Here is a 23,783-nt window from a genome sequence, read left to right as displayed (position 1 = left end):
TATTTTACTTATAACTTACTTGGTTCGTATGAATTAGTGACATACCTAATTAAAAAAGAAAGCTATAACTCCCGCGGGAACAATATAGGCCTTTTCCCTTCAGTACACCTGCATGAAATAAGATCTTTTCGAGCAAGCGTCTTGAAAAACAAATTTGCCGCTTTTTTATCATAATAAAGAAACATGTGACATGTGATATTTCTTACTTTGATGTAATTATACAGTTTTATTGATGGTCCGTTTTTTTATTTATGTGTCAGATTTTGATAAAAATTGGTATAAATTGAAGAGCTCCTAATTCTGATCGGAATAAATATGAAACCCAATAAATAAATAAATAATAATAAATATTAAATCAATATTATAGGACATTCTTACACAGATTGACTAAGTCCCACGGTAAGCCCAAGGAGGCTTGTGTTATGGGTACTCAGACAACGATATACATAATATATAAATACTTAAATACAAATAGAAAACACCCATGACTCAGGAACAAATATCTGTGCTCATCATATCATATCATCGAACCCAGGACCATCGGCTTCACAGGCAGGGTCACTACCTCCTAGGCCAGACGACCGGTCGTCGCCCAATATTTTGGGACAATAGTCTAGTCTACAAAAGGTTCAAGGTGGTGAAAAAATAGTATAAGCTGTTCGCATAAAAAAACCGCAAATCGATGTACAGGTTAGCCGTTTGGTACACGTATATACTAGTCAAAACAAAAATTTTGACCCGCAGTTCCTAAAAAAAAATCCCTTAGGAGGGGAGTGCTGAAACCTTTTTTTGTATAAAAAAAAACTTTTTTTTTAAACCTATCGTATACTTCTCATCTATCATACGAAAGGGCTTTTTGAAGCGATTCTGAAAATATACCACATCATTGCATTTTAGCCATTTTTAGGGTTCCGTAGCCAAATGGCAAAAAACGGAACCCTTATGGATTCGTCATGTCTGTCTGTCTGTCGTCCGTCCGTATGTCACAGCCACTTCTTTCCGAAACTATAAGAACTGTTGAAACTTGGTAAGTAGATGTATTCTGTGAACCGCATTAAGATTTTCACTCAAAAATAGGAAAAAAAAAATTTTAGGGGTTCCCCATACTTAGAACTGAAACCCAAAAAAATTTTTTTTTCATCAAACCCATACATGTGTGGTATCTATGGATAGGTCTTCAAAAATGATATTGAGGTTTCTCATATATTTTTTTTCTAAACTGAATAGTTTGCGCGAGACCGAGAGACACTTCCAAAGTGGTAAAATGTGTAACCCCCCCTCTAACTTCTAAAATAAGAGAATGATAAAACTGAAAAAATATATGATGTACATTACCTTGCCAACTTTTACCGAGAACTGGTTTGAACGAGATCTAGTTAGTAGTTTTTTTTTTTTATACGTTATAAATCGTAAACCGCAATTTACCTTTCACTCACGTTTCACATAAAAATACATTGTTTAAATTGTGTAATGTACGGAACCCTCGGCGCCCGATTCCGATTCGCACTTGGCCGGTTTTTTCTTAAATTGAAAGAAAAAGAATTTTCAAAACATACCAAGTTTGGGCTCCTCCAGATACGATATGGCTGATTTTTTTTTTGTACAAATGATACGTGATATCCTCATATGTAACCCCAAAAAAGCAATAAAAAATTTATTTAGTTTTTTTTTTTTCAATACAAAGTGACACAGTTCTACTTAACCCTTTAACTTGACCCCAAACTTGGTGTGTTTTGAAAATTCTATTTGTTTTAATTTACAAAAAAATGGCTAAAATGTAATGATGTGGTATAATTTTAGAATCGCCTCAAAAAGCCCTTTCGTATGATACCACACACGATAGGTTTTTGGAAAAAAAATATGTTTTTTTTTTCATACAAAAAAAATGTTTCAGCATACCCCTCCTAAGGGATTTTTTTTAGAAACTGCGGGTCAAAAATTTTGTTTTGACCTCTTAGTATGCGTGTGCCAAACGGCTAACCTGTACATCGATTTGCGGTTTTTCTTTGAAATTGGGCTTGTACGGCTGCCACTAATAGAGATACTAACTCCTAAAAATACGTATGATACCTCATTAGATTCAGAATGATGTCTAGAAAAATGTATTCGAAGCGTTTATTCCCACATGAAAAAAGTTCAAAGCTATTAACAAAAAACGGCCAAGTGCGAGTCGGTTCCGTACCATTACGCAAAAAACGGCAAAAAATCCCGTTTGTTGTTTGGGAGCCCCACTTAAAAAAATATTTTATTCTGTTTTTAGTATTTGTTGTTATAGCGGCAACAGAAATACATCATCCGTAAATATTGCAACTTTTTAGCTATCACGGTTCACGAGATACAGCCTGGTGACAGACGGACAGGCAGATTGACAGACAGACAGACAGATATTATTTTAAAGGTATTAAATATTCTTTTAAAAATTAGGAAATAATATGGTGTATTTAAAACATATCATGGAATATACTACGGTTATAAATTGATATTATGTAAAGTAATTTTTTCAACAAGTTAGGCAATTGTATGTATGTATGTATAAACTCTTTATTGTACAAAGACATAGAACACAAATATGGCACAGAAATAGGCAGTACAAAGGCGAACTTATCCCTTTAAGGGATTTCTTCCAGTTAACCTTTGAGTAGATGAGAATTGATGAAGAACGGTAGACAAATATAGCACTGCGTACAATAGACTAGAGGAAAGTCAATAAATTTATAAAAGAGGGCGAAAATAAATAAAATAAGATAAAAATTTGAAGTAACAGTATAACAAATATATATAATACCTACGTTTTATAAAATAAATATACAGCCATAGTCACAAACAGTTAATTCTGGTCCGATAGCCACAGTTTCCTTAACTGCCCCTTAAGCGATGCAACGGACCGCGATTTCCTTAAGGAGGGGGACAACTCATTCCAAAGCTGAACCGCTCGTACCGCAAAAGATTTACCATACGCACTAGATTTGTGATGAGGTGTTGCCAGTGCAAGATTTGCACTCGATCGAAGGCGATGGCCACTACCATCTGCCATAAATTTGAATTTTTGTGAGAGATAGACAGGAGAAGAAGGAATAAAAAGAACATTAAAAAGAAGAGAAAGAATATGCAGATCCCTGCGACGGCGGATGGGAAGCCATTTAAGTTGATTACGAAATAGGGAAACATGATCGTATTTCCTTAGACCGAATACAAATCTTATGCACATATTCTGTAGACGTTCAAGCTTGTCAAGCAGTTCCTGTCTCAGATCGAGAAACGCAATATCGGCGTAATCGAGAAGCGGAAGTAGAAGAGACTGAGCCAACATAATTTTCGTCGGAAGCGGGAGGAAATTCTGCAGGCGCCTCAGGGAATGGAGAGAAGCAAAAATCTTTCGGCTGATTTCAGAGACATGAGGATCCCATGAGAGCGTCTGGTCCATAGTAATACCAAGGTTCTTGACAGTAGAAGAGAAAGGAATAGGAGTTCCGTCGAACATAATATCTGGCAAGACCTGGTAAGACATCTTGGAGATGGAGTAAGGACTACCAATGATTATCGCCTGCGACTTTGTGGTGTTAATTTTCAGCCCGAAGGATGATGCCCACACACGGATTGATTCCAAGTCGGAGTTAATTTGGCTAACAAGAGAACTGATGTCATCAAGGTTGGACGCTGAATAGAGCTGTAAATCGTCTGCATAAAGGTGGTATGACGAATGCAAATTTTTGGTTATGCTATCAATAAAAATAGAAAAGAGTAGAGGAGATAGTACACCTCCTTGAGGGACACCGGCCGAAAGTTGAGTCCATTCGGAGACCTTGTCATCAACCCGAACTCGCTGCCGTCTCCCAAAGGCAATTATTAAGTAACCACATTTTTTTCGAACTTTCGTCTTTGTTGTAAATTAAAAAAAAAGAAAATAATTGGCGTAAAAAGTATTTCGCCTCGTGGAGCCCCTTTCATGAGATCACGTCACAAAAGTTTTAATAAAATTAATACTTTGTTTAAAATAAATTTTTGAATAATAGTGAAAATTGTAAAATATAAAGCAATATAATAATACGTACTTAGAACTGATACTTTTCTAAATAAAGAATGAATAAACTAAATTGTGTAATTAATTTTTAGTGCAAATCACCACAATTTGCTTCTAAAGAGCAAATCTGTGACCAAAAATTATATATAGTTTTAATTTTTCGTTCGTATATTCAGATTTGTGTATGAAAATGTGAAACTATTATTTCTAAAACAAATTATTCGTCCCTAATTTACACAAAACTTATACCAAATTTGATCTCATATCTAGAGATAGGTAGAAATAGAGGCAAACTGGACCGCAGAAGCCGACTTTTCCCCTCCCTTTTTGGGGGTAGCCAGGACTTAATCTCGTAGCTAGTGCGTCAGCTCAGCTTTGTATGAACCAAGGAATAATAAATAGTGTTAAACGATATCCCCTGAGGCCAAAGTGCATACTCACTTTACTTACTTCGCCTACTAAGAGGCAAATCGCGACTTTGTTATGGTTTATCGATAACTTATCACATCACTAGATTATCGACTTTCAATGTCGACTATTGCCCATCACTTTTCTGTCCGTGTACGTATTTAGAAACTTGACCCCGCCCCTAAAATTAGTGCGATAAGGACAACTGCAGCTTAGGCGAAAAATCCTGCGTAAAAATCTCAAAAATCGAGGTTTCGTACTCGACTGTTTCCTCCTCCAAAACTTAAGCAATCGTAACCAAATTTGGAAATCTAAATGATTATGAAATTGTCTGTGTCGGACTGTTTTGATTTTTTGGCTAATTGATACCAGTTTTGAATACCACGCCTCTCATTGCGGCATAGTCAGTGAGGCCATTTTTGGCCATGTTTGAAGGGCTCTAGCGCCTTAAAAAACAAAAATATCAAAAAAAGCAAAACACACCGACACAGATATTGACAATATTAATCTGTGTTGAAAAAATCATTCCTCTAGCTTCAAAAACCAGGGAGGAAACAGTCGAGTACGTTTGTATGGAGAAATGACCACTCCTGTTGGCTCTTAATAGCGCAAATTATTTGTATAATAGTGATTCCAAATACTATTATACTGTTTTAGGACACGCCTATAACGGCTGTATAAAATGGTGCAGTAAACCTTTACATCAATTGCTAATTAAACTTAACTGTATTAACTTATAGAGCAAAAAGGTGTTGCCGAACGCTTTTATACGACAGGCGGGTCACTACTGAAACCTTTATACGACGTATATAGAAGCTTCTAGTGATAAAAACCAAAATTATAGGACTAAAATGTTACTTGGGAAGGTGGTTGTTTAAATACGTCTAAACTTTGCATTTGTCTAATTTAGTAATAAAAATATTTGAAAATAATACTTATTGCTAATTATTACATTATTTAGACACAAAAGTATGTTACTGCACTCAAAAGCAGTGAAAACGGTCTCTTTCTATGAGAATCACCATAACAAGTTACCCCTTTTCATTGCTTTCGAGTGTACATCATATGAGAGTAGTTTTATGTTTTAAGGGATGTACCGACTAGTCGCCGATTAGTCGGGAAAGCCGACTATCCGGCCGCATTTGTAGTCGGCGATTAGTCGGCGACTAGTCGGCAAAAATGGCCGATAGTCGGCCACTTATTAGGTACAGAAAAATAGCACATAAACGAAATAAAGGAGTAACCCCGCTTCCACGGCTTTAGCGAGGGGCTCGCTCCACTGGACATCAGGTCATGTAAACCCGCTTTTTCTATCATAAAATGTGATATGAATGATTTGATATGGTAATATGTGATGGATGTCGTGATTTGCTCTAAAACTGAGACTTCATCTCAATCATCGACATCTAGCACATATACCATAAATATAACTAGTGTAGTATTTTGCCAGAAGTAAAAGATAAGTTGAAGAGAAAAAGTAAATTTGATGAACCGATAGAAAAATATTAGCTATGTACCAATTATGAGAAAATTTGCATATATATTACGGAATAAGAGATAAGATGATGAAGTCAATTGCTTGGCGTTGTGCTGTTCTCAGCCTGGCCAACTTCTGTAATTTCTATTTGAGTTATAACTGTTATAAGGAAGCTCCATATTTAGAATGCCATCTAATTAAAATAAAATAAAATTGGACAATAGGTACTTAGCTCATTGACGATATATTTCCTATTTGGTCAAACCAAATTGTCACTAAATAAGAACAAAAAAAACTGCTCATCCTTTTCTTTTGGGTGCTAGTACTTATGTAAGACAGTGATAGTATGATTGTCTCTTATGTTTGAAATGAGACAATTAAAAATGATTTGTTTTAAAAAAAAGTTTATTCACATGTGACGCAAAGTAACCAAATGCGAATTTTGAGTTGTTTTCCTGTTTGCTAGTAATGGAATTGATTTTTTAAATGATGATTTAATGATGATGTATTGATGATTTATTGATGATTTAATGATGGTTTAATGATGAATTAATGATAAATTAATGATGATTTAATGATGATTTAATGTTTATTGATTTATTAATCAAGTCTCGAGTCTGGAGTCTCGAGTATCGAGTCTCGAGTCTCGAGTCTGGAGTCTCGAGTCTGGAGTCTCGAGTCTCGAGTCTCGAGAATCTATCATCTAGCATCGATCATCTAGCGTCGAGCGTCTAGCTTCTAGCGTCAAGCGACGGGCGTCGAGCATCCGGCATTGAGCATCCGGCATCGATCATCCGAAAGCGCGCGCCTCCCCTCTTCTAAGAGCGTGCTATCGGCATGCCTCGCCTCTGCAGGCGCGTGCTATCAGCGCGCCTCGCCTCTTCTAAGAGCGTGCTATTGGCACGCCTCGCCTCTGCAGGCGCGTGCTAGCAGCGCGCCTCGCCTCTTCTAAGAGCGTGCTATCGGCACGCCTCGCCTCTGCAGGCGCGTGCTATCAGCGCGCCTCGCCTCTTCTAAGAGCGTCCTATCGGCACGCCTCGCCTCTGCAGGCGCGTGTTATCAGCGCGCCTCGCCTCTTCTAAGAGCGTGCTGTCGGCGCGCCTCGCATCTGCAGGCGCGTGCTATCAGGGCGCCTCGCCTCTCCTAAGCGCGTGTTACCAGCGCGCCTTACCTTGCGCGTGCTACCAGCGCGCCTTACCATGCGCGTGCTACCAGCGCGCCTTACCGTGCGCGTGCTACCAGTGCGCCTTACCGTGCGCGTGCTATCTGCGCGCCTTACCTTGCGTGTGCTGCCAGCGCGCCCTGCCTTGCGCGTGCTACTAGCGCTACTCTACAATCGTATTTATTATTTTTGTAACGGCATCTGGCATTGAGCATCGAGTATCGAGAATTTAGTATCGAGTATTGAGCTATTGAATTATTTGTCATTGAGTTATTTTAGTCATTGAATTATTTGAGTCATTGGAATATTTGAGTCATTGAAATATTTGAATCATTGAATTATTTGAGTCATTGAATTATTTGAGTCATTGAATTATTTGAGTCATTGAATTATTTGAGTCATTGAATTATTTGAGTCATTGTATTATTTGAGTCATTGAATTATTTGAGGTATTGAATGATTCGAGTTATTGAATTATTTGAGTAATAATAAAATAAAATTATTATATATGAATATAATTGTTTGAGTAGAAGTATTGTAATTTATTAATTATTTGAGTTATTGAATTATTTGAATAGGGTATTTGACAACATTAAAAATATATAACGAATTGCTGTCATCCTGAAAGATAATAAACTAATAAAGTATATTTCACTATATTTGAATGTAAATTATGTTTATTTTTTGGAAAATAAACGAAAGAAAATTTAATATTTTTTGAAATTTCATCAGGGACGTGAACGCTCTGTGATTGGTCAACGCTCGGATGACGTCACACGCGCGTAAACATTCTTGATTGCCTTGAGTGTTTTAACTGTTTTATTTGTATTTAGTTAATTTTAGTTATTGTTCCACAGTTTTCTGATATATTCCGATTTATCCGTATATCTAGTAGCAAAATATTCATAAGAATCTCAAAATGGAGCCGATATATGTGAAAGCTGATAGCGCAACCTACCAGACAGACGCATTAATGGTTGCACTTTTCTTTAAAGATAATCCGGATTACTGTGCTGCGGAACTTAGAAATGTAAAAACAGCTGTGTGAGTATACGTAGAAATTGTTTAGTTTAAGAACATTTCGATTTCGATGATACGAATACGACGACGATATATATATATATATAGAATACGATGACGAGAATAATATCTCCATACTGCACTTTAGTTTGAAAGAAAAAGTACTACTAATGCTGAAAGAGCTATGTTATGAGGTTATGTAGTAATACATTAAATACCTAGATCTTGTTTCGTTAAATAACAAAATCCGCTGCTTTAATTACCATATTTATTTACAGTTAAATATTTGTTAAGACCTATCTTAACAAGTAGCAGATAAGTAGGTATTAGCATACCTAAGTACCTACTTACCTAATCTAGACAGATTAAGTCTCTCAATCGTCCTATGATATGTAAAGGTGACATCTACCGAAACTATGGTGTACTAGTTTAAGTGCTCAATAAGCTGTTAGCTATGTCAATGTATGTAATAGTTCCTAACCAATCCGTAGTGTCATAGTGTGGCGCTGTACTTTACTATATAAGCTTCTACATGTATGTAGATAAGACCACTTTTTCTAACCAGCCTTCTGTAAAACATTAAATTAAGATATCAGATTCTCTGCTTTCATTTGGTCGCCATTACCTCCAACGCTGAACATAATGGTGACCCCTAGTTTAAATCGCGGTTAATCTCAGTACTTTAAAGCGAATCGCTAGTAAATTTAGTAAAATTTGCGAGCCGGTACGTCGAGGAATCGCCGCGTATCCTGATTTAGGCCGGGAGAGCAACGTTACCACGTAGGCAGCAACCGCGTGGGGCTCCGCCGACCTGAAGAAGCTGAAGAGGTGACTAGGAGGCGACCACACCACTCGATCGAGCGGCCTGAGCCAACGCGACAGGCGCCGACCGAGCCACCAAAGCGGGACCACGTGCGTGGCACCGCAGCCGCAGCAGGGAACGGCTACCGCAAGTACCAAAGGGACCACGTGGGTGGTACCACACCAGAGGCAGAAGGAGCGCCCAAGCGAGGGCAATCACCAAGCTACGCCACGCGCACGAGCATCAATCGAGAAGGCAAGTGAGCTGGCATTCCCTAACCTATCTACCAAATCTCCCTACCAAATTTAATTGTAATCGATTTATTTCCTACAAATTGTAAATTGTAATCGTTCTTAATCATGTTAGAAACTTCCAAAAACACTCTAGAAGAGTTAGAAAGAAAGCAGTTAAAAAATAGACGAGGTGTCTGTAAGCGAAAATTAACCGTATTTAATAAATTTATAGAAAGAATCGACTCAAGTGCATTGACGGCCGAAATAATTGTAGACATAAGCTTAAGACTAGAACAATTACCAAAGTTATACAATGATTTCTCTGAGATACAGGACCGGATCGAGACACTGTGCAGCGACGAAGGGGACATCGAAGCCCACGAGGCCGAGCGTATGTCATTTGAGGACACATTTTACCGACTTAGCGCTAAGGGCAAGCTGCTGGCGAAGGTAGATACCGATTCAACACCAAATGACCATAGTCCGCAAGCCCCGCCGCAGCAACCCCTCGGTGAGTCGATAAAATATCCCGAAATTAGCCTCCCTAGCTTCGACGGAGACCTAACACAGTGGCTGCAATTTCGAGACACATTTGATGCCCTAGTCAACCAAGCTAGCTTAGCACCGATCGTAAAATATAAGTACCTACGCAGTTGTTTACAAGACGGCGCACTTGAGGTAATTAGTTCGCTCGATTTCTCCGAGGACGCGTACATGCTCGCGTGGCAGATGCTTTGTGAACGTTATAATAATCCTAAACGTTTAGTCACCAACCACATGCGAGCCTTGTTCGACGTGGAACCGGTACCGTCAACTCCTTCGGGTCTAAGAGGTCTGTGCGATAATATTTCCAAACATTTGAGATCTTTGCGCTCATTAAATGTACCTACCGAAAATTGGGATCTCGCAATTATTCACATGTTAGTTAAAAAGTTAGACAGTCGATTGCAATCAAAGTGGGAAAACAGTGTTGATTTGAGAAAATTGCCTTCGTTGCAGGATTTCAAAACCTTCCTAAAGAACCGAGCTGACCGGCTGGAAGCGACCAGCCCAGCAGTACCATCGGACGCACCCAGCACTTCCAAGAAGGCCATGGTAACCACGTCCGAACCTATCAAGGTAACCTCCAAACAGTTTAAATGTAACCAGTGTCCGTATTGTTCGAGTACGCATTATATTAATCAGTGTCCAAAGTTTAGTGCATTAAACGTTATCGCGCGCATCCGAGCCGTGAATAAATTACGATTATGCTTTAATTGTTTGTCCGGAACGCATGTCTTAACAAACTGCAGGGCCAGTACATGTCGAGTATGTAAGGGCAAGCATCATACGTTACTACACAAACCAAATACCAACACTCATGTAGGTAGTAACCCCGTACCAACGCGATTACCAATATCAACGTTAATCGACGAACAACCGAGTTCTAGTCAAATCGAGACTACCTTGTCGAATAACACTTTAATCGAAAAACAAATAAACAATGCGCGAAATAGGTCAGTTTTCCTTACAACAGCCCAAGTGCTCGTTAGGGATAAGCATAACAATGTGCATAAAATGAAGGCATTTTTAGACAATGGCTCGCAAGAAAATTTCATTACCGAAAACGCGGCCAAAAAGTTACAATTAAACAAGGAACAACTTGCCTTAAATGTCATAGGTTTCAATGAAAAAGTGTCTAGCCTTTTAGAATCGTGTGACGTAACATTGCATTCCTTAGACGGAACCTTTACAACGAATTTGTCCTGTTTTATTACGCCTATAATTTGTACTACCAACATTTTAATACCAAACGTGCAACGTTGGCACATTCCGTCGCGTTATAAATTAGCTGATGACGAGTTTAACTTAGCTCAAGATGTAGATTTGCTTATCGGTGGGGAGATATTCTTTGATTTACTTCTTACCGGTAAATACAAGCTCGGGCCCGGATTACCGGTTCTGAGACGCTCGCGATTAGGATGGATAGTCACGGGTTCCGTACAAAAAAAAACCGAGTCTGCCATTCAATGTAAAGTTACAGTAGAAACTCAATTAAAAAAGTTTTGGGAAATAGAGGAGGGTTCCGCACCAAATTTACCCTATGATGAAAAACAATGTGAGGATATATTTCTGAAAACTCACACTCACAACTCTGAGGGTAATTTCGAAATAGAACTTCCATTAAAGCAGCCACCTACCAAGTTAGGTCAATCTAGGCACATAGCATATCGGAGGTTCAAAACATTAGAATCCAAGTTCGAGCGGAACCCCGAATTTAAAGATAAATATGTGAATTTCATGCGCGAGTTCGAACAAGCTGGCCATATGATTCAATTACAAGATAATTATGATGGCCCATGTAATCTTCTACCCCACCAAGCTGTTTTTCGCGACTCCCCCTCAACCCCTATTCGAATTGTTTTCGACTGCTCATGCAGAACTGATAACGGCATTTCTTTGAATGATATCCAATACAAAGGCTCAATAATACAGGACGAACTCATAAATATACTTCTACGATTCCGAAAATACCAATATGTTATTAACGCTGACATACAAAAAATGTACAGATGTATTTATGTTAAACCAAATCAACAATACCTACAATGCATATTTTGGCGGGAAAATACTCACCAACGACTCCAAATTTATATGCTGACCACATTAAGTTTCGGCTTAAAGTCAGCACCACATATTGCAACCAGATGTTTGTTACAATTGTCAAACGAAAACCAACACACATTTCCAGCAGCTGCAGAGGCCATAGCGAACCAGTTCTACATGGACGATTTTATCGCCGGCGGCGACGACGAGAATCAGGTAGCTGAAACTGCATCACAGGTGAACGAGATCCTGCGGGGAGCCAACTTCACGCTGCGGAAATGGAAGTCCAATTCCGAAGTCATCATAAAACGGGTGAGCGAAACACACACACACCAAAACACACACACAACCGAATTTGGAGATAAAACACATAAGGTCCTGGGTTTAGCGTGGTCTAGTGACTCAGATGAGCTTATGTATACCATTAAAGAAAACCAAATTTCACACCCAATCACCAAAAGAAAGGTACTAGGGGTAATTTCGTCCATTTTCGACCCCCTAGGCTTGACGGGACCAGTAATTGTAGTAGCCAAAATATTTATTCAAAAATTATTTAAGGCTCAATTAGATTGGGATACCGAATTAACACAAGACTTGATCCAAGAATGGAACACATTCTATCGAGACTTGTTTTTATTAAACCAATTGAAAATTTCGAGATGTACAGTCATACCCAATTATGTAACGATACAAATTCATGGGTTCTGTGACAGTAGTATTAAAGCCTATGGCGCTGCCATCTATATACGATCAAGCGATAGAGTAGGAAACGTACAAGTTCACCTACTTTACTCAAAATCAAAAATAAGTCCAATACAACCCCAAACTATTCCAAATTTGGAACTTTGTTCCAGTTTACTGCTCGCGACACATGTCGACAAAATAAAACGAGCATTAAAATGTGACGTTTCCGGAATCAACCTGTGGTCAGATTCAAAAATAACATTATGTTGGATAAAAAATAGTAACCCTAAATTAACTTGTTTTGTTAGTAACAGAGTCACAAAAGTATTATCACTTACAAACAAGCACGAGTGGTCATGGGTCCGCTCGGAGGATAACCCCGCCGACCTTTTGTCCCGAGGGGTAGCACCAGGCAAGCTGGAAACCAACCAGTTATGGTGGTCTGGGCCGGCGTGGTTGACCCAAAGTCCGGACACATGGCCGACCCACGATTCTGAGTCACTAAATCATGCACCCGAGGCCGAGAGCGACGTAAACATAACTCTCACCTTGGCTATTAGCACAGAATCTAACGACACGATACAATATCTTTTCCACAGGTGGTCAAGCGATAAAACACTTATTCATGTATTAGCATACATACTTCGATTTATATATAATACAAAAAATAAAACTCGAACAATTAATCCAAATAATAAATTATCAGGACCATTGTCCGTAGAAGAATTAAAAAAATCGGATCACGCATTAATTAGACATGCACAAATGGAATCATTCCCACACGAATATAAATTATTGCAAAACAATAAACCGGTTCTTAACAAATCAAAAATATTATCTTTACACCCATTCATGAAGGACGGACTCGTTCGCGTAGGCGGACGAATCGGTCTTTCGCATTATGCATATGAAAAAAAACATCCTTTAATATTAAGTCACGAGCACGCGCTTACCAAACTACTGATGGCAAACGCACATATACGTACTCTGCACGCTGGCCCTCAGTTATTACTTTCAACTATTCGCGAGCGCATCTGGCCAACAAAAGGTAGGATGTTAGCCTCGAAAATTGTAAATAAATGCGTTCCGTGTTTTAGAGCAAATCCAAAGACTACTAACCCTATAATGGGAAACTTACCCCCCTCAAGGGTAAATCCTTCCCCCCCCTTTGCTATCACGGGTATCGATTATGGAGGACCTTATAACATTAGAGATAGGACAGGGCGTGGTTACAAGGTCTCTAAGTGCTATATAGCAGTGTTTATTTGTTTTGCAACAAAGGCAATTCATCTCGAATTAATTACAGGGCTCGAGTCAGCCAATTTCCTGGCGGCGCTGCGACGATTCATCGCCAGGAGAGGTAAACCGAAGGAGTTGGTGAGTGACAATTCAACAACCTTTCATGGGGCTAGTAACGAGCTAAAAGATTTACAAAAATACCTACAGGACAGCTCGAGCGAGCTAGTATCTCATTGCGCAGACGAGGGCATAAAATGGAGTTTTATTCCTGTCTATACACCTCATATGGGGTCCCTATGGGAATCTAGTATAAAACTTACCAAATATCATTTAAAAAGAGTGTTAGGGTTATCTTTGTTAACTTACGAACAATTTGTATCAATCCTATATCAGGTAGAATCTATGGTAAATTCTAGGCCACTATGTCCCTTACCTAGTTCAAATCCTGACTATCCTGTCCTTACGCCAGCTCACTTTTTAATTGGAAAAGCACCAAATTCACTTCCGGACGAAGATTATAACCATGTACCAAAGAACCGATTAACTCACTATCAACTTTTGCAACAAATCACGCAGGACTTCTGGCGGCGCTGGTCACGTGACTACATCGGAACGCTGCAGGAACGCACGAAGTGGAGGAGCGCGCGCGGCCCAAGCCTCGCAGTCGACACCGTCGTCCTGGTACGAGACGAGCGTCTGCCGCCCTGCCGGTGGAGGCTGGGCAAGATCGTCGCGACGCAGCCGGGCCGGGATGGCGTCACCAGGGTGGCCGTCATCCGAACCGCCAGAGGGGACATCCAACGCGCGTTCAATAACATTTGTCCATTACCTACTTCGGGTGAAGTCATATAAGTAGTAAATACCTACCAACAGTACCAACCTAATGTAAAGTTCAAATAATTATAACTAAGTGTCTAATAAGTATAATTAAGTACCTAAATTACCTTACTTACCTAGTACCTATGTACATAATTAGAATACCTACTCCCTATTTAAAATAAAAATCATTTCCTATTGTTGTTTCATTTATAAGAATGGGCACAGATCTAATTAAAATTTAAGTAATTACCTAACTATAACTCGTAACAAAGAACTCTGCCCATCCTTACTGATAGGTAAAATGTATAAAGCCTATTCTTTGAAATACCTAATGTTACTCATAAAACATTAACTATTTCAAGGGGTGGCAAAATGTTAAGACCTATCTTAACAAGTAGCAGATAAGTAGGTATTAGCATACCTAAGTACCTACTTACCTAATCTAGACAGATTAAGTCTCTCAATCGTCCTATGATATGTAAAGGTGACATCTACCGAAACTATGGTGTACTAGTTTAAGTGCTCAATAAGCTGTTAGCTATGTCAATGTATGTAATAGTTCCTAACCAATCCGTAGTGTCATAGTGTGGCGCTGTACTTTACTATATAAGCTTCTACATGTATGTAGATAAGACCACTTTTTCTAACCAGCCTTCTGTAAAACATTAAATTAAGATATCAGATTCTCTGCTTTCATTTGGTCGCCATTACCTCCAACGCTGAACAATATTACTTACATCGAAGTGGTCTTCACACATAAAAACATTTATATGCGCTAAAATGCTCTTTGGGTCTCTTCGCGCTAGTTTTAAACACATTTTTCTTTTTTTGGGATTCGTTGAAATGAAAACAAACGATTTGTCTGGATTATTTATAGGCGTACTTAAACATTGCGGCACTATACACCATTTATATACCATTTTACAGTGAAATAATAAATTCAATGCACATAAACCATAAGATTAACTAAGGTCATTGACTGAGTTTACTTGCGCGTGACGTCACACGTGTCACGTAATTAGCCCCTTTGCAAAAACAGCGTTTAAGGCGCGTTCAAAATAAATAAACTTTAACATTGTTTTTTATATTTAATACGGGAAATTTCACGGAAATATCAATGTAGTGTAATTATTAAGTCATAAACAATAAATTAAAACCATTTTCAAAAATTAGTCAAATAGCCTATTATTGAATTAGTTGAGTTATTGAATTATTTGAGTTGAATTATTTGAGTTATTGAATTATTTGAGTCATTGAATTATTTGAGTCCTTGAATTATTTGAGTCATTGAATTATTTGAGGTATTGAATGATTCGAGTTGTTGAATGATAAGAAAATGATACGTAGATCTGTATAAGAAAATAGGGCAAAAGTATGCGCTACTTTGTTCTAATAGGAAATTGTGATAATAGACTAGAATCTAATAAGATAGGTAGGATAAATAAATAAAACATGTAATTTGTTGATATATAATTTTAATAAATAAAGAGAAACGTAGGAGAGTCGAGGAAAGAGAGGTCTGCGCATGCGCGAAGCGCAGACGCCCGCGCCGGTGAGGCGCGGGGGACGAGGTCTTTAAATATGGAGGGAATAAAAGGCGGTGCGCCGGCCGTAGGAAGCCAGCTAGAGCTAGATTGCCAACGGTACCCACCTGCACGGACGCACCCTACTCGCGCACCAGCAAATTCGTACGTGTTTTTTCCTACGGAAAAAATAGGCGAATCGCGCCCGGCCCCGCCGGAGGGGACTACCAGCGTCTCCACTGAACCCTGCAGCCGCGAGGACCCGAACATGGACCTCGGCCGGCAGTAAAGCGTCGCAAGTGGACCCAAAGAAGATGAAGCCGCGCCGGGAAAACTCGCGACGGTCCCCCCTCGACCCCGCGGATGAGGTGGGTAGATCGGAACGGGAAGTTTCCGGCATACCCGCACGAAACCCGCCTACGGAAACTGACCCCCCCGCTCACACGGGACGGGTAGGTAGTACGAAAAGCGGGTTTTCGCACCCACCCGCACCCACGACACCGCAGCCAGACGCCAAACTCGACGACGAGCTCGCCGAGTTCAGCGACGTCCTGACCCCGACACCCGCCGACGGCTCCCCAGAGCCGTGGCAAGCGGCCGACGCGGCCCCGGGAAGCACCTTTTCCCCGATTTCACGGGAAGCCCTGTGCCGGCTTACCCCTCGTGAGTTACTGGATCGTGATCGCATCCTGGTGGCTCGCCTGGGGGAGGTCGGCAACATGTCTCCAGCCATGGAGGCGTGGATGGCGGCCTACATCAGGCTGCAAGGGCATGCCCTGGGAGAGGCGGGAAAGCTGCTGCCTGAAGACGCCCCTCTACTCCGCTTCGTGGAGAAGCACCCGGACTTCCTTTCACCTTCGGCAGTGAAGAGGAGACCGGAATGCAGCCCTCCAGAGAAGAGAGAACCGAAACGGGTCTGCCAAAACCCGTCCCCGCCTACCGACCCGCGACTCCGCGCCCATACGAGAGCCGCCCTGCAACCCACACCAGGCCCCCACAAGGGCCCTGACAGCGCCACAGCACGCACCGAAGCCCTCAAGCCGGGAGCGTCAACCTCCACGACGGCGCCCACCGCAACGACACCTGCGGGGCCCAGCACCAGCAGCTACGCGAAGGCCGCAGCCCTCCCCTCGGGCGTAGCCAACGCGTGCACAGCAACCACCGGCAGCAAGGCTGCTAACAAAAAAAAAGATACCATCAAAAAAAATAATAACAGCACCCAAAAAAATAATAATACATGCACTAAAAAGAGCGATAGTGCCAAGCAGCCTTGCGGCGAAAATGATGTGGGTACTCAAAAAAAAAAAAAACTCAAGTACCCACCCATTTTCGCCGAAATTCTCCCCAACTGGCCGAGGGTCCTGGAGGACCTAACGCAAGTACTCGGGACGCCGCCCTTCACTACGCCGATAGGGGAGGGCATACGTTTCGAACCCCGCTCCGAGGAGGAATACCGCATGGTAATTCGCCACCTTTCCAAACTGGAAAAAGAAGCGACCGCTGCCATCAACGAAGCCATGAAGAAGGGAGAGACCTCAGACGTCATCAAGCCGCTTTTCAATGTCTACGGGCTGGAGAGTGAGAAGCGGCTCAAAGTGGCCGTTAGAGGCCTCCCCATCAACACGGCTTCTGAAGAAATCAAGACCGCCCTGGAGAAGCTGGGCCACCCCGTAGAATATGTTAAAGAGATCAACGCGAGAGCGGGACGCCCGGGCTGCATCTACTTCGTTCAGCTCGCGGGGACTGCCCGGGACCACGCGGGCATCTACGGGGTGTCTGAGCTACTCCACCTGAGAGGGATCAAGGTGGAGGCATGGCGCGGGAAGAAGGGGCCCGCGCAGTGCCACCGCTGCCAAGGATTTGGCCACTCATCCCACGGCTGCCACCGACAACTGGCCTGCGTCCGCTGCGCTGAACCGCACTGGGCCGGCCAGTGCACGAGACCACTTGAGACCGAAGCCACATGCAGGAACTGTAGGGGACCGCACCCAGGAAACCACAGGAACTGCCCAGCCTTCAAGAGGGCCTACCGCCTATGGAAGGCCGGGAAGTCTTACTTCTCGGCCCCGTCTCGCCCGGGCCCCATCACCAACGCCACGGTCGCCAAGCCCACGGTGGAAGAGTCGGCGCCTTCAACACTGATGGCGCCGGCAAACCCCCCCACCCAAAGGGGGGTGGTTCGACCGCAGCCGGCGAAGGAGCCCGGAACCGCTGCGAAAATGAAGCCCACAATCAAGACTGCCACCATGAAAACAGCGTCAACCCAAACGACGTCTGCCCAGACCCCGTCAACAGCTCCGGCACCAGCCCCCGAAACTGCCGCACGCTCCACGCCGCCGCCAGCACCAGCACCCACCTACTGCACGCCCCCGGATGCCAACGACCCCTTCGACGCCTTCGTCCTAGAGGTCTTAAGCATGCCGGTCGGACCCAGAAGCCCCAGACGCGTCAGGCCGCCGCCAGCGCCAGCACCCACCTACCGCACGCCCCCGGCTGCCGACCTCTTCGATGACCTCGTTGCGGTCTTGAGCAGCCCGGATGGACCTAGAAGCCCCAAACACCTTTAACAACAGGGCCATACGAGCCCGCTAAGATGCCAGCCCACTTTTTGGGCCTCAAGAGACCCGCCCGTTGTAACGGGCGGCGTATAGATACCGCCAAAAATCCAATGAAAGGATGGGAAGGCAATTCGCCCCTCCTTCGGAGGTGCGAAAGAAGCAATGGGTAGGAAGCCATTATACGAATCGAGCAGCCGAGCAACTAACACCTCTCCTAAGAAGAAAAAAGAAGACCTCTCCGACCTCGACCCTCCTGCATCTGATTTAAGAAGAGCTCCAGTTGTTTTACTCCATCCTTGCCGCCTATGCCGCTCCCTATACAGTCCACACCCCTACGATAGATCTCAAGATAAAAAGATTAGGGCCTAACACTCACAAATTATACAAGCTATTTGCCAGTCAAATTATAAGTTTAGTTTTCTAGGTGGTTTAATTAATCGACCAAATCTAGAATAATTAGATGCAGCAGTCTGTGATGCAGGAGTCAAGTGTAGTTGTATACTCTGCCTGACCCGTTGCTGACTCTGCCTCCTGGGATTGGGTTTCCTGTTCAGCTGTCTCTTGGTGTTGGGGTACCTGCTCAGGTGATGGTGATACTGACCTTGATTTTGGTAGAAGGATGTGCTGTCTGTTACGTCTACCAACAAATCCATCTGGACTGCTAACCACATAAGACCTTGGTTCCGGACCGACAATTTCTCCTGGCACCCATACACTAACTGGACTCTTTTTATAGTATACTTCATCTCCTTTTTTAAGCTCTGGCAAAATTTTGTTTTCTTATTATAATATTTTTCTGAAGTTGTTTGATTTCGTTCTTTGGTAGTTAAATGTTCCTCAAACCTAACTGTTTTAGGCCTTAACTTTTCTGCTATGGTAGGTAACTGAGTTCTAAGACTACGTGACATCAGCAATTGAGCTGGAGAAGCTAAATTTCCTCGTGGAGTGTTCCTGTATTGAAGAAGAGCAAGATAAAGGTCTGCACCTGACTCATCACATTTAATAAATATTTTCTTACATATTTTTACTCCAGACTCAGCTAAACCATTTGACCTGGCTAAGTATGGACTAGAAGTGGTATGTTTTATGTCCCATTCAGAGGTAAATTTTTTGAACTCGGCAGAGTTAAACGGAGGACCATTGTCACTCACTATTTCAAATGGGATACCATGACGACTAAATATAGGTTTCAGTGTATTTATCAGAATATTTGCGCTGGTTGTACTAACACTACTAACTTCAATATAATTTGAATAATAATCTTCAACTACTAGGTAGGTTTTATTTTTATAACACATAAAATCAATTCCTAGTTTTTCCCATGGAAGTCTTGGTAAAGTATGTGACATTAGAGGTTCGGAGGATTGGAATTTCTGTGTTTTAGGCATATAGGACAAGACTCTACTAAATTTTTAATGTCACTTGACATGAAAGGCCAAAACACATTTCCTCGGGCAAAAGCCTTTGAACGCTCTATCCCTAAATGACCGCTATGTATAATTTTAAGAATATCTGGCCTGATTTTCTTGGGAATAAGGATACTGTTACTCCTAAACATGAGATTATTTTCAGTATGCAAGTCATGTCTATATTGCCAATATTCTTGTACTGGTGGCAAAACTTGCGATTTTGTTACAGGCCACCCTTCAAAGTAATATTTTTTTTAAATTTTCATATTCTCATCTGCGCTAGTGGCATCCTTTAGCCACTGAAGACGCTCAGGCGACACAGGTAACGATTTTGTTAACAAGTTGACGTGAACTACTATGTCCTCATCAAGCTCATCGACACTAGTTTCAGATAATGCAGCTCTAGATAGAGTGTCTGCAATGAACACGAGTGTACCTTTTTTATATATGACATTGAGACTATATGCTTGAATCTTGAGCATCATTCGTTGCAAGCGTGTAGGTACCTCTGCAAGTGGTTTATTAAAAAGTGTTATTAAAGGACGGTGATCAGTTTCTACAGTTACTGTTTGGCCATAAATAAATTGATGAAATCGGACACACGCAAAGACTATGGCATACAGGTCTTTTTCAATTTGAGCCATTCTTTGCTGAGTAGCTGTCAAGGTCTTAGACGCATAATATATCGGATGATTATTTTGTAATAAGACCGCACCGACAGCCGTGCTACTAGAATCTACCGAAAGGACTATCGGGACTTTCACATCAAAATGCACTAGAACTGGCGCATGACAAATTAGATTTTTAAGACGGTTGAAAACTACCTCATAATTTTCATTCCATGTGAAAACATTATCTTTTTTAAGAGATCCCTCAGTGGGGCTACTTCCTCGGCAAGATTTTTTATAAATGGACCTAAATAATTAATCATGCCTAAAATCCTTTGTAGATCTTTAGTGCATGTAGGTGACGGCATTCCTGTTATGGCTCTAATTTTTTCATTATCAGCTTTGACACCTTCGGCTGTAAAAATGTGACCTAAGTATTTGATACTTGTGACTGAAAATGTACACTTAGCTTTATTAAATTTTATATTTAGTTGCTGGGCTCTCTCGAACACCATGGACATGGTTAAACGTTCATTATGCTCATTTATTGACTTGCCAGTTACTAATATGTCATCACTATATACTGTAACACCCGCTATATCACTAAAAGCTTCAGTCATCACTCTGTGAAAAAACTCTGGGGCACAGCTCACTCCGAACGGTAAGCGTTTGAACCTGTACCTACCGAAAGGTGTACCTATTGAAAGTTGTCAGATAGGAGCTTTCTTCATTAAGACGACACATCCAAAAACCACTGCTAGCATCAAAAGTGGAGAAATATTTAGCTCCAATCACTTTGGAACGCACCATGTCAACAGTTGGTATAGGATAGTGACTACGACAAATGGCTTGATTTAAATTTCTAGGGTCAAGACATACCCTTAGTTGACCATTCTTCTTTTCTACAAGAATTAAAGAACTTACCCATTTAGTTGGCTCTGTGACTTTGACGATGACATCCATTTGTTCCATCTTATCCAATTCCTGTTGGAGTTTGGGATAAAGTGCAAATGGCACCTTTCTCGGAGCATCTATTCTTGGCGGCACGTCTGGATTGACAGTTATGTTACACTCACCTGGTAAACAGCCTAGACCGACAAAAACATTATCATATTTTGATAGAAAGCTTTGTATAAACTTATCATTTGACTGTGAGTTTGACATTTAAACTTGTGACTTGTCACAAAGACGTTTTGCTTTGACTTTTTGACTGTGACATTTCCTTACTTATAGTTTCATTAGATTGACCTGACTTATTTTGACATTCCAAATCGACATTATGACCAATGACTTTCCTCAATACAATATATCCTTTGTACTAGACCCATTTGATTATTTGATTATGTTATCAAAGATAGATATAACTCCGTAATAGATGGATACAGTCTAAGGAAAAAACGTGCCTCGAAAATCATGAAAATTTGATTCTCGTTCAGAGGGCGCTACTAGCTTTGGCCAACTGTCGTATAGATGGCGTTGACGGTTTCGTTTGTTATTTAACAATTTTAACGCATATCAGTGAAAGGACATGGGTCAAAATCATAAAAATAATTAATGCAAATAAAAAAAATCATTTATCCATATCTAAATACATTTTATCGTATTTTTAAAAATATTTATTTTTAGTTTTAAAGTGTGTCGACAGATGGCAGTGAATTTACTGGGGTTACAAAATTTACTATGACAGTACCGCTCTAGTATAAGTTACTCTATGATGTTATTCTTCCTAAGACTGTAGGTGAAATTACATTAGCAATTATGAAAGTTATGGGTCTTGTTACACACGTATTATTTACTGACAATTTACATAGAAATGTTTGCTCACCCAAAATTTCAATATTATGACTCCCATATGTCTGTAATCTTGGTCTGGCACTTGTCTAACTTCGTCTTGAGGTTAAGACTGTTGTAATCTGCTATATTCATTACATCTGCACCACTTCCGGTATCTATAAGACAATTGATGTTCACATCATTTATGGTTACCTTGATGAACCATTCTGCTTCAGATTCTGTGCTTACCTTGATGTGTCCTATGAAGAAATCCGATGATGTTGCACCAACCTCTGGTTCTTCTCTTGTTTCAACATAGTGCACTCGATTACCTGATCTGCATATTCTCTTATAATGACCTATCTGGTGGCAATTCAGGCATTCCACAGTAGCAGCTGGACATTTGTATCTATGAACTTGACCACATTTACCACACAACGGCTGACGTTGTTGACCTGACTGTATTTGCCGTTGCTGACTTGACTGTTGTGACCTGTGCTGACTTTGTTGTGAATGTGATCGCTGTGGCCGTTGACTTGAAGACGTATATGTTGCTGGCGTTCGTGACCTAGACTTGTCCATATACAAAACGCTTGGCTCTTGCATTGTTTGCGCATGTTTCTTGGCTGTAACTAGGCCTTTGGCTACTTGCAGCGCTGAATCTAGCGTCAACTCGTCTTGTATAAGTAGCTTCTCTTGTACATAGTTATATGCGCTGTTCATGTTACATATAAACATCGATTTAATTAATGTATCTTGTAAGGTTCCAAATTTGCAAGTTTGACGTTTGGCCCTTAGGTTAGTCACGAACTCGTCCAGGGTTTCTTCTTCGCCTTGTTTGTAAGTGAAGAAAATATGACATTCATACGTTATGTTGGTCTTCGGAATGAAATAATAGTTGAAAAGCTTCAATAGATCATCGTATTTGATTGTTTGCGCAGCTCCGACTCTTCGTCCAACGATGATGCACGGAGATATAACTTAAAAGATTGGACCCATTTTTTATAGTTCTCCGTCATATTGCCGGTAGTGCACATAGGAGCGCACCCAAGGATTCCCTGTCTTCCTTTTATTTTCGTTGGCATGACTTCGTCCACCATTTTTAATGACTTTATTTAAATCGTTGACTACCTTGTTCACTTCTGACACCATGTAGTAGTGAATGAATAAGCTTTTAATTATAAAATTTGAGACTTTATTGGAGACATCTTTATAGGACCGTGACATGAGTCTAGACAATATCACATCGTCAATCATAGACAATACATAGAGTAGGCATACCAATTAGGTACCATAACAAGTTCCTAATCTCTCCGGTGGCGCTAGTTAGGCTCTGGGACATGAGTATAACATGAACCATATAAGGCAACAAATAACCCGACCAAATTACGTAGGTTGTTTTTGGTAGTATTTCGGTGTATGGTGGCGCCGCCTAATTACTGTTTTTTGATGGACACTTTT

At 41.1% G+C, this 23,783-nt stretch overlaps 1 protein-coding gene and 1 long non-coding RNA gene across 16 annotated transcripts in view; both read left to right on the top strand.

Annotated features, from left to right (window-relative positions):
- The window catches only part of LOC134754496 (uncharacterized), a 266,953-nt gene that overhangs the window by 181,223 nt on the left and 61,947 nt on the right, over positions 1 to 23,783 (top strand). The gene's annotated exons all lie outside the window — the stretch shown is intronic.
- LOC134754058 (uncharacterized) lies at positions 9,344 to 14,643 on the top strand. 15 transcript variants are annotated; one of them, XM_063690129.1, is made up of 4 exons: positions 9,344 to 9,634; positions 10,123 to 10,242; positions 13,700 to 13,770; positions 14,209 to 14,643. In XM_063690129.1, exons 1-4 carry the CDS (start codon positions 9,596 to 9,598, stop codon positions 14,486 to 14,488), a joined length of 510 nt encoding a protein of 169 aa, XP_063546199.1. In that variant the 5' UTR covers positions 9,344 to 9,595; the 3' UTR covers positions 14,489 to 14,643. The 15 variants fall into 15 exon arrangements, 14 of the variants coding, with proteins under 14 accessions (XP_063546199.1, XP_063546192.1, XP_063546187.1 ...); XM_063690131.1 differs by lacking the exon at positions 9,344 to 9,634 and adding an exon at positions 9,642 to 9,955 and having other exon boundaries at positions 10,123 to 12,021; XM_063690122.1 differs by having other exon boundaries at positions 11,855 to 14,643.

The sequence above is a fragment of the Cydia strobilella genome, chromosome Z (genome assembly GCF_947568885.1).
Source record: "Cydia strobilella chromosome Z, ilCydStro3.1, whole genome shotgun sequence".
Taxonomy (NCBI): Eukaryota; Metazoa; Arthropoda; class Insecta; order Lepidoptera; family Tortricidae; genus Cydia; species Cydia strobilella.
The sequence above is the reverse complement of the archived record's forward strand: the minus strand, read 5'-3'. Positions and strand labels throughout refer to the sequence as shown.

What these genes read in the sequence shown, in the direction of transcription:
- LOC134754058 (XM_063690117.1), top strand. Translation starts at nt 9,596, where the DNA reads ATGACCATAGTCCGCAAGCCCCGCCGCAGCAACCCCTCG. An exon ending in CCCGCCGCAGCAACCCCTCG is followed by an intron (nt 9,635 to 10,122) that starts GTGAGTCGATAA and finishes CCTTCGTTGCAG; the next exon opens with GATTTCAAAACCTTCCTAAA.